The sequence below is a fragment of the Strix uralensis genome, chromosome 2 (genome assembly GCF_047716275.1).
Source record: "Strix uralensis isolate ZFMK-TIS-50842 chromosome 2, bStrUra1, whole genome shotgun sequence".
Lineage (NCBI taxonomy): Eukaryota > Metazoa > Chordata > Aves > Strigiformes > Strigidae > Strix > Strix uralensis.
Window position 1 is genome coordinate 18,403,535 of NC_133973.1, and position 12,263 is coordinate 18,415,797.

At 39.0% G+C, this 12,263-nt stretch overlaps 1 protein-coding gene across 3 annotated transcripts in view; it reads left to right on the forward strand.

The window, feature by feature from the left end:
- EPHA6 (EPH receptor A6) overlaps positions 1-12,263 on the forward strand; it is a 527,052-nt gene that overhangs the window by 365,665 nt on the left and 149,124 nt on the right. For all 3 annotated transcript variants that reach the window (XM_074856969.1, XM_074856950.1, XM_074856960.1), the window contains exon 6: positions 4,777-4,901. In XM_074856969.1, coding sequence (XP_074713070.1) covers positions 4,777-4,901 — 125 coding nt within the window. The remainder of the gene's footprint in view (positions 1-4,776; positions 4,902-12,263) is intronic.

The window sequence follows — 12,263 nt, forward strand, 5'->3', positions numbered from 1 at the left end:
GGTGACAGGATGTTGAGGCCAGGTAGTGGTAGTGGAGCAGCAGCAATGTCGAGACAAGCACAGTCTTGTAAGAACATATAAGAAATGGTCAATGGTGGCTCTTTTGTGGCTTTTTGTTAAAAAGTACACTTTTATTTTTCCTGGTACCCTAATACAAACACAAATATGCTTCTCATATTCACAGCCTTATGTACACACCTCCACATTTTGATTTAGAAGATGCAATGCTGGCACAGTGGTAAAGGTGCGATGTCAGCCTTGCTGTGTGGGGTTTTCAGTTTCAAGTGCAGGTCAAGTACAGCTGATTTAGGAGAAGGCTGAAGTAATTTTCTTCCATTAATTTGCTACTGAGTTGTTTGCCAGGAAGAAGACTTGGACTTTTTTCTTATATTGAACTTTTGAGAGGGTCCTCTGATGTGCCAGGACTGTGTTTTGACATGCACTTCCTCAAATGGAGGAGTTCCTGTGGTGAGCTCAGGCTGAAAACATGCATAAATTGCTACATGAATTTGGAAATAAGAACCCAAAGAAAAATGCAGGACATGCCATACATATGAAAAGCTTACAAAGGTTAGGTCATAATTTGAAGGAGTGTAAAAGCAGTACCTATATTTAAAAAGCCTAGAAGGGCCAAGAATATAAATCTACAGTTTAACCTGGTGTTTTCTGTAATCAACCTCAGTCATTTTGCAAGGATTTGGTTGTCTGACCAGTGAACCCCCAGATGCAGTGAGGTGAAGCCATGAGGTGCTGGGGAAGGTGGCCCAGCTGATGTCTGTCACCTGTGAGCAGGCGCACAGGCTGTACCAGACGTATCTGAAAGGTTGCTATAGCTCCCTCAGATCTGCCTGTAAATCACAGCTCGATACTAGTGAATGACTCAAAACAACAAATAGTAAACAAATTTATGAGCAATGCCCTCATCGGCCCTTGATCAGTGTTTAGCAAATACAAATCTATGTTTGCTAGCTCCTGTTTTCCTTTAAACAGACCTATCTGTGTTTCCTGCTTGGAGGAGCTGATTTTACCCCAGACAAACATTAGGAAAGCTCAGTTTCATCCTCAATTTCCAGAGTAAAAATTTAATTTTAACTGAGGGAATAGTTGTACATACCCAGGGATATCATTTTGGCCCAGAACCTATGAATGCTTTTTATTTATTTATTTGTATTTTGTTCTATTCCATTATTGAAATTATGCTGTTTAAGGACTTCCTGAAAAATAGGTTAATCCTTTAGTCAGCTTGGCAGGAATTCTTTTTTTCTCTCATTCCCTTGCATCAGACCAGTGGTTAAAAAGTCATAAGTACAGGTGTAGGACAGTTGCCTGTGTGTCCTGATTTGAGCCCAGAGGGCAACTGAGCACCACACAGCTTCTTGTTCACTCCTTCACCCGCAGGGATGGGAAGGAGGAAATATAACAAAAGGCTCGAGAATTGAGAGAAGAACCGGAAGGGGTGACGCACCCATTATGGTCACAGACAAAAGGCAGACTCTTAGAGGAAGAAGAAGAACATCAATTTAAGTTAAACACCACCACTTAATTTTCCAATCAAACAGAGTAGGACAGTGAGAAAATACAACCACGTCTTAGAAACACCTTCCCCCCTGTCATGAATGAAAGTAATTTAGCGGCAAATCAAGATTTATTAATGACTAGCAACACTTAATCATTAACCAGTTTAAAGATTTACAAAATAATTTGGTAAAACACGTTGCGATTGAAATAGCAACTTAACTACAGATTCAAAGATGACAAGATTCACACTAACTTACTATATTGTACCTTAAATCTATACGTATATACATGCACATTCACAAATATAAAACGTACAAACACGCAGACACAAGTATTTGGATCCAGTAAAATGCGTATGTCACCACACTCGTCAAAATAACTGTGAGTACCTAAACACATCGGTAAGCAGAGAGTGAGTGGGTGAAAAATTTCCCTCTTCTTGAGTTTAGAGTTAATACGCACAACGCATCAGCATTCCTCAATGGACGATAATTGAGACTCCAACGGGTTGACTTCTCCCTGGCCTTCCGTTGGAGGAGTTAATGCCTGAGAGGCTCCTAGCTCAGGGGAGATGCTGGTCACAGACCCGCTGGGGTCCAGGAGAGCTCAAAGGGTCTCACTTGAGACTGCTGTTTACAGGGTTTGAGATAATTGATTTTTATCATATACTTATCACTCTGGCCTACCTGGGACAATGATATGTTCTGGCCAGTTGCCAAGAACTTGATGGGTGTGCAGTTCTGTTACTGTTCTGCTTGATGGTGGGCTGTTATAACCCAGCCAGGCTGTCAAAGGAGCATCTTAATGCTCTAAGTACTGCCATCAGCAGTAATTATCTCCTCAGGTTGGTATGTGGCCCAGGAGGGGAGGGGGGGGAATTGCACTCCCACACCCCCACTCCTCCCCTCTTCCCGGGCTCAGCTTTGCTCTCAGTTTCTTTACCTCCTGCCCCGGAGCTGTGCAGGGGAGCAGGGGATGGGGGTTGCGGTCAGATCAGGTCAGTTCATCACCTGTTGTTTCTGCTGCTCCTTCCTCCTCAGGAGGAGGACTCCTCACACTCTTTCCCCTGCTCTAGTGTGAGGTCCTTCCCATGGAAGACAGTCCTCCATGAACTTTCTCTAACACGAGTCCTTCCCATGAGCTGCATCTTTTCCGAAACTGCTTCTGCATGGGTCCCTCCAGTGGGTTGCAGTCCTCCCAGCGATGAACTGCTCCAGCACAGGCTTCCCTCAGAGTCCCGGCCTTCTTCAGGTGCAGCCAGCTGCTCCAGCGTGGGGTCCTCCACAGGCTGCAAGTGGCATCTGCTCCACCAGTGACCTCCATGGGCTGCAGGGGCACAACCTGCCCTCTCACCACAGGCTGAGGGGGGGTCTCTGCTCTGGCACACCTCCCCCCCCTCCTCCTTTCTTCCACTGACCTCAGTGTTTGCATAGGTGTCCTTCTCACTACTCCTCCTCACAACTCCCCCTCCTCCTCCCAGTTTCCCCTTCTTAAATACGTTATTGCAGAGGTGCAGCCACTGTTGCTAATTGTCTCGGCCTTGACCAGAGACTTGGAGCTAGGGGAGCTTCAAGAAACCTCTCACAGGGGGCCACCACTGTAGCCTCCTCTCGAGCTACCGAAACTCCCCACCACACACAAACCCAACACACTGTGTAAGATCTGTTTTGTCCACTTAATACTTTTGGTAGGTTTTTTTCCACTTAGTGTAACATGTTGGGTTGGGTATTTTTTCCACATCAGAGAGTACTGTACTATTATACCACTGAACAGTTATCCACAGGGAAGATTGACAGTGGATGGAAGTTTATTTTCTCTCTCATATAAATGCAGTGTCACAGAGAAAGAGGTTGTTATGTGCATATCTGTGTGTAGAGTTTCCCTTTTTTCAAAGGAAAACAACTGGTTTGGTTTTCTTTAGTGTTTGTTTGCATTCTAGAATTTATTTATTGTTTTCATTTCTTGAACTTCCCGAAGTATTTACAGGAGGGAAAACAGGTGTGAAATTTTGTGACTAGAAGCAGATTCTTATTTAATTTTCCTGGGGAGACTCTTGCATTCAAAAGATAAAAACAGAAGTCATAAAAATGTGTTATTTTTTAGGAAACAGCTCCTTGGAAGGTTAGAAGAGGTTAAGATTCCTAATAGAGAGGAATGGGGGAGGGTGTGTAATAAACTGGTATTTGTTAGTGGAAAGACAGATAGCAAAAGCTGTGAACCACTGGTCTAACTTTTTTAATGGTAGTTTATTTGTTTCGCTTACTCAATTGTCTTCAAGACTGTTGAACAATATGACTGGTTTTGTTGTAACATTTGGGAAAAATGCACATCAATACTATTAAAACAACATTAGTGCCTGGAGAGTATTAGACCTGCTTTGACATGCTTGACCAGATCAATAAAATAAGCAAAGATCATTTTCTAGTATGCAATTTTTGCACCATTTGAAATTGTTGTGTAGATAACAGTGCACCTTCTTTTCCAAAAGGGTAGAAAATCCATTTCTTAAAATTTGTTAACCCAGTAGTGAGATTGTTTGGCTGTTGGGTGCATCCACCCGTGTTGGTCCCCTACCAAAAGCTGCTAGAAGCAGTTCCTACTTGCTGCACTGCTGCAGACCTGCAGTATCAATTACAGCTGGCAGGTTTCAGAGCACCTTTGCCCCTACGGTTTGCCAGTAACCCAGTCCCTGCCACTGGCCTCCTCTAACAAGCTGGCTCTTCAGTGCACACAGCTAACTCACTGATGGGCTAAAACGCCCTGGCTGCTGCCAAGGCAGCTAGCAGAAATAGGATTCATTGCATCTGTCTTAGGCTGTGTCGCTTTATTTTACCCCAAAGAGTGAACTGAATGCACATTTTACACAGTTGAATTAAAACATTTAATGAAGATTATGCTGAATGTAGAATTTACTGTCTCTGAAATGTGGTTCTGCTCTGGACATGATGTCCTCGGAGCCAGCAGTGCAACCTAGTTGTGCACAGAGCCGGCAGTGGGGACTGGCACAGGCACTTCTTTCTATACGTTTGTATATAGCCATTTTTCAGAAGCTGGTCTGCACTTTAAACAAAGGAGTTACTGGGATGTACTTGAGACATTAATTCCAGGTTGTATGGTTTCCCTGAGAATTGCCATCTGTCATGCTTTTCTGTCTGGAGGTCACTCAAAGTTACCTCGGGTTGGTATCCTAAGACAGTAGGTTGAAAGGATAAACCGTGTGCTTCGTCTTTAACCCTTAGTTATCCTTTTCCCTTTCAGCACCCTCCTTGATAGGTATGGTAAGGAAGGACTGGGCTTCCCAAAACAGCATTGCCCTCTCCTGGCAAGAGCCGGACTTTCCCCATGGAGCAATTCTGGACTACGAGATCAAGTACTATGAGAAAGTAGGTCTCACTTACAGCATCACCCAAACTCAGATCTTAAAGAACAATATGTTTCATATTTTTAATATTAAAAAAAAAATACTTTAAACTTGTCACTTGATCCCTCATACAATGCTATATAAAGTAGGTGTTTTATTCTGTACTGATCTTTTGTTGTTAATGACTGTCTTGTTTCATGTCAAAATCAAGTAGAGCAGCAAGCAGGCAGCAGATATACTGTGTCATAGTAACTACATTTATGAACATGGATAAATGGATCATATGCTTGAACATATTTTGATTTATGGGTTATAAAAACTTTACATTAGAGTGACACCAAAACAATACAATTAAGGTGAATATCAATGTGATTTCATTTTGCAGCATTATTTAGCAATAATCTGAGTTTAAATGAGAGAGTGCACCAGCCTTGTTTAGAGGGTTACAAAAGGTTACAAGAGAGAGAAACTGCATGCATTCATGTCAAATTTCTGGCATTCTGTCAAAATTACGTGATTTCACACAAAAGAGGGCAACTATATGCATTACAAGTAAAGATACAAGGTGCACACACAGCATGTCTTGTGTGGTAATTTGAAGTCTGCTTCTCCCAAAGCACAAAACACATTTTGTCATTTTCAGCTGGCTACAGGGCCTTGTGTAAAATGAGTGTAAAATTTAGTGCTTATCAGTGCCTTCATTCCTGAAGATGCAGACAGGAAATTTTTGGTGTCCATACCTTAAACAGTTGCCTGCCAAGTGAGCTCTTGCTGTTTCTGTGTCCCCCTCTGAAAGTCACGATGGAATTAATGGGTATTTGAGAAAACCACAAAGAACAGAAATATAAGCCAAGTCATGAAAGAAATATTTAGGGATGTTAGGTTCTGTAAATATCTGAGAATTTTCTTCCTTGGCTGCACTTCTCTATTGAGATTATGCTGTTTTAATGATGCAGAAAAAAATGGTAAACTGGGAAAAAAAATACAATCAATTTGAATAGCACAGCTAGAGGGAGAAGACAGATTTCTTAGAATACTTGGTAGCCAGAGCAAGGAGACCTTACTTTCCTACACCAATGGGAGTCCTTCAGGTTTTGATCCATTAACATAGTAAGCCACATTATGACTTGCACTGCCCTTGTTTTGTTGGTTGATATTAAAATAACAACCAGGTGAATTAAACAAGAGAAATAGTGAGATTTTATTCAATTGATTAGGAACAGTTTCAAAGATCCAAAACCATTCATATGGATGTTAAAGTATAAAGTTTATATTTATAAAAATCCTTTATCAATAGATTATCTTCTAACATCTGTCAATACTAAGTGACATGGCAAATAGCTCTCCTTAGAGGTCTACATATTACTTAGTCTTGTCTGTTGTGCAGCAACACTACGTACGCAGCCCTTCGTTATATACAGTTTAAACCACTGCTATCTGTTCTGCAGCTTTTCAGCCCAAAATGCAGTGGATAAGCTGACCTAGGACATAATTAGAGAGCTTGACTTGGCTGGTGAGGAGAACAAGAATTCCTAGACATGCAGTCCAAGATGCTGTAAGTTTCTGTCACAGTAAAGAGAAAAAGTTTTCCTTTGCTTGAATAGTTTTGAGATGTAACCAGAGAGAGAATATCATGATCCTGAAATAACACTGTATGTTGAGGCCTGGTAGTTGAACTATCTTCTTTCCGGTAGGTTATGAATCATTCTGAAAACTGTACAGTTAGCAACATTTGTCACCTTAGACGGTAAGTGAGTCTTCAGAGCAACACACAAAGGATAGGTTAAATGCTTGACCTTAGAAATCTAAGATGCACTCTGAAAAGCATTTCTACATAGACCTTCTTTGGAGTCTTCATAGATGCTAAACATTTGCAAATTATCTCTGTTGGTACAGGATGTCTGTCCTATTCGGCAGTCTGTTATCTATCCATTCTAGTTTATAATCTTTTAATACCTTCCACAAACAGCCCAGTACTTTTAAAAGAAAAAAATGTCTCATAGGCAGTATTGTCTTTCCCTTTAAAAATCAAACTCCAGATATCAATATAATCTCAGTTTCCTTGCTAATAGTAATCAACTTTTCTTTTATACTTTAAAATTATTACTCAGACACTGACCAAAGCTTGTACTTTTTGAAAGATTCCAGGTCATAGTAATCTACTTACCTCTTGCCAAAAAGGTCACGTGTTTGAGTCAGATGGAGGAGTGGGACAAGATATGGCCTTGTTACAGCCTTGTAATGACACTGAGTCCTTCTGTAGGAATTCCCTCACGGGAAAGGAAACACACTATGCAGTGGGTATAAACCCTACCAGCTGCACTTCAGGTTGTGCAGCTGAACTGGAAAATGCTTATTCCTCCTCTTTTCCACCCAAACCCTTAAAGTTAATCATCAAAAATTAATGCTCCCTGAGAACTGTATTAAGCATACCAAGCTGTATGTGTATCAGCAACTGTATTAAGTTTGCACTCCCATATGGCCCAAATACACCAGCTGGATTATATTTTCTGTTACACACAGATGATATATAATTAGCTGAGGAAGCCTATCTATAGAGAAGAGATTTTAATGGGATGTACCCAGCAATATCCCAAGGCATTACAATGACATTTCCAAATAGAAGATATCTTTTGGAGCAAGATGTAGGATGGAGGGACTGGCTGATGTTTCTTCGCTTTCTTGTCTTTTGATGAAATTTACACTAAAGCCAAATCCCTTTGACAAAATATTTCATTTTGTTGGCAGACTCAATTTGCAACTCACGGGCAGTTTTCACATTAAAATTTTAACCCACATCCAAACAAGTGAGTGGACAGGATATGTAGCATGTCAGATATGACTTTTTCTCCTTTCCAGTATTATTTAGAGTTGAATTAATAACTGAAAGAGAGAAAATAAGTGAGTAGTAGAGGCAAGGAGGAAATTAGTTTTCCAATGAGATTTTAAAAAGAGATGAAGAGCTGACGGAGCCGAGAGATAGAGAAAATACCAGATTTAAAGAATTAGAAAACAGTATGACCTTGTTAATTTTTCTATCACTCTACAGCTGTATTTACTTAACTTCTACGAGAAATTATGCTCCTTCTTAAAATCTAATATTAAAACAAACACCATTATTTCTTTGAATATTCATTAATATGAATTAAAATGAGCCATCCTGAATTTGATTAGTAAAATATGTAAGAGACCTTGAGGTAAATGACTTGATAGGAATAATGTGAAGATTTAAGACCATCAGTGTGTAATGTTTTGAATGACAGAATTATTTTAACAAAAATTAATATGAAAAATTATAAACAAGAAAGTAATCTTGTCTTTCAGAATTGTTTACCTGCAGTAGTATTCTGTAGTTTAAAGCAAATCTATCTGTCTAGAAATATGTGCACCATATTATTTCAAAGCCATAGAAGTGTGGATGTACAGTAGATTACATACTCTGCACTCTGATGGCAAAAAGAGGTGACACTCGGTGCATGTATAGAGGTATGCACCTGCCATTTTTTTCCACACTTTTTGAGGAACAGATAATCTTGAGTTATGCTCAGTACCACACTGAAGCCTAGCACAGCAATAGCACAGTCTTGGGAGCCCTAGGAATGCACCAAGCTCACTTTCAAGCACATGCCCAAGTTGTTTCATTCCATCTTTTTTTCCCATGTGATCTGCCAGTGTAAGGCATGTGACTTATCCCGGTTTAGGACAATAGACGTTCCTCTGTGTCTTCTCCAGCTAAGGAGATATTTCATTATGTTCTTCTCAGATTAATTCAGTCCTGCTCAGGCAGAACCTGACCTTACTTGAATATTGACTGGAATCTAACCTCAATTGAACAGAAGCCATACGTGTTCTCATTAGACAAGATATGGACATTTCTTATGAGAAGCCACGTCACGTAGATCAGACAATCCTCTGAATTTCTGGGTGACATTTTGGAAAGGTGAAGTAAAATTAGTCATTTCTCTTCTATAGCCCTGTGCCTTTCTGTGAGGTCTGTATGACATGTGTGAGGTTCATAGACCCTCAACCTCCCTACTAATTAAATAGCTAAACCGTGCCAGTCTTTCCACCTCTTTAATTACAATCTTGCATAATGTTTAACTGAGTTAGAAAAATCACATTTTTTCAGACACAACTATGTTACAACTTCCCTATTTCCCTTAAGTACCAGCTAATACTTTCTTGGTTCGGTTTTTGCTTTTATGTTAGATTTTTAAATCGTGAAGAATAATATATGCACCAGCTCCAATCCACATGAGGCTGAAGGAAGCCTGCAGACTGTATGACATTATTCATGAGCGGGCATAGTTCCTTTGGTATTGTTGTGGCTGGACGGTTAGCATGTACTGGTTCTTTCTCTGGGCATATTCTTTTATTGTTGCTATACCTACCATAGCATGCTTGATAACCTTGCAGACTTCCTGACTAAATTTTAAAGTCAACATCAATGACAAGATTGGGGAACAGGAAAAAGCTTATAACAATAGGGATGAGCATATGAGCACTTCAGGTGTCTTGCCAGTCAGTGAGTATACTCAGTATAAAATAGCGAGCACTATGCTGTTAGCGTTGAATGATCAGCTGGGCAATTTTTAGCCTCATGCTTAATCATTCTCTTTTAAAATGAATGCTTAGCTCCCGTAATATTTTTCAATTATTTGAGATGCAATCTGCTGCCTACAAGTAAAATGTTTCTGATGTGACTAGAAGCAAGAAATGTAAGGCTCATGCAATAATACATTTACATCACATTTTCTCATGTTCTCATAAAAACAAGAACATTGAGTAATTTGGATGTATAAGAGCTTTTGGATACTTGTACTAAACAGACCTTGGTATTTGACCATAGCTGCAGGAAGAGATCAGCATGTCGTAGTGAGGTACCTGGGCTCCAAGGAGCACCTCTGGCATTCCTAGGCATTCAGTGCTCCTGGGAAATGAACCATGTCTGGTGAATGTTTTTAAGAAATAATCACTACAAATGCGCTTTGGGAGATAATCATTAAAATGAAATCTCCTAGCTTATTTTAGCATAGTAAGTGATGTTAAACAAGCTTCTCAGATTTCCTATTCTGCTGTTATTAACCTAGTTTCCCAAGGGAAGAACTGTAAAAGCCTTAGATTCTAAAAAGAGGAAAAAATAGGTCTCAGAACTGTTGAAAATGAGAGTGAATAATTACAAGACTCTCTGACCAGATATAATTTTTGCCTGCAGGAAAGAACCTAAGGACCTTGCAGCAGCCATTATTAATGACACTGATATAATTACTATTAGGAGAAAAAGAAACCTGGCCTCTAAATATCAATTACATGCAGCAAAGGGTTTATCAAAGAAGTTCTGAGTAGGCCGTCTCCATTAGGTGCCTGCTTTGGCTAGTCTCCTAATCGTTGTTGTCAATTATTTAGAGATAGCTTCTAAACCTTTGTATTTAATAATAAAGTAGCCTACAGAGCTATTACTATTGTCATTCATGCTGAACCAAAAAGTCTCAACGAGAAATATAATGCTGTTTAAGCAAGCCTAGTAGATTTGATTTAAAAAAAAACATAGTTCAGTCTCTGCTGGTCTTGTGTTCTTGTCTGTAGCCAATACCGTTTTCCCCAAGGAAAACTGCATATACAATGCTTATTCCAGTAACTTCCAAAAGACCTGCACAAATGTAGTAAAAGTGCATTAATGGTTTTGAATAAATGGTTTTCAAAACCTTTCAGACATAGGCATAGGAGGTATGTAAACTGTTATAAGACAACAAACACTGCTAGTTCCATACCTCAAAGGAAGCCAAGAAAGCTAACTCCACTGATAGCAGAGGTTGATTCCTGACAAAAGGAATTATTAAACATTTTTTCTAGCCATTTGGCATTTCAGCTTCAGAAAAAATAGTTTTAAAAATAGTTTACTGACCCAGCAAGAATAATAATGTTAACCGCAGGAATCAGCTGTTAATCTTAAGTATGTGATTACATATGGTCAAAAATCAGAAACAGCTGTTTAATAGTGCAGTAAGTTTCAGTTCCTTCCCTAGGACAAACTTTAGATGATTTTGATGAACATATTGTAAAAAAGAAATGTTGTCTCTTCAAAGGGGATTTAATACTTGCAAAAAATAAAGTGGTAAGAAGTTTAACATGTTTAATCCTGAATTAACAAAATAGCGAATGTACTCTCAAAACATTTTGTTATTGTTGTTGCTGTTGTTATTATTAACTAGTTTCATTGTGTTCACCTTATGGCAAAGTAAGTTTTAGCAGTATCTGAAGTTAGAGTTGTAGTTCCCTCAGTTACCTTAAAACACATTCAGGAGTCAACCTTTGGGTTTGAAAGTTTGACATATTTTTACAAAAAGAATGGTGAGTTTCATGAGCAATGACCTAAATATAACTCGTGTAGCTGTCAAAAGATGGCCATCTAAGCAAAAATAATTTCCTTCTTTATAAGTTAAATACAATGGCCAGGTCTCCATTTCTCTAAAATCTGGCAGAATGTTTCCTTTAGACCTTCTTAATATAAGAACTAGCTTAAAAGTTCCCAAAAGTCTTCATCTATGACCCCATCTATGACCCCATTTTTATTTTAAAAAACTGAAGCTACGACAGTGTTTTCATAATACACAAATGACTTACTGTTCATAAAATGTTCTTTCACAACCATAAAGGTGGATTCACAGATTAAATCAAAGAGATATGTACTTTGAGACATAAGTGAGGTTATATCTTTGTGTAAATGAAAGAATGTTCCAATATGAGGTATCATTTCGCTTACAGTTTTTTTCTGCAATCCTTTTCTGCAATTCAGGAGATATTTGGGGAGATACGGGTAAAAAGACATGTATTCATTTTTGGGGGAAAACCAGAGAAAGTTCCCTTTTTCCCCCTCTCCTCTGAGACTGCTTTGCAACTGCACACTAACCATGCAGAGGACATATTGTTATTAGTTTTCCACTTTTAATATTTTTTTCAGCTGAAATGGTTACAAAGCCACTGATTGCATAATATAAGCAACCTCTTTTTTATTAAGCGGTGATGTCCCCAAAGCGGTCATTCTGGGAGAAGGGAGAAAAATCCAAAGGGAAAGAGGAAGCTTTTTTAAGAGAGCCATTCCATTTTCATGCAATAGAACATACTATTTCTATGTTTAATATTAGTAAAAGCATTTTACCATGTATTAAATAAAAGCTGTGGATTGGGGGGGGGGGGTGGGGGGGTGGTTGTTGGAATGAAAAATGAACATTAGAGGAGCTTTCAATTTAAATGCATGATTTCATTAGCCAACTTGAATTCATAGAAAGGGTATGTTATTCAGTAACTCCCACATAGTTTTGTTAGTTTTGTAGCCTAATAAAATCATGAATGTTTATTTTGTTGAATTAAAGAAACATAATGT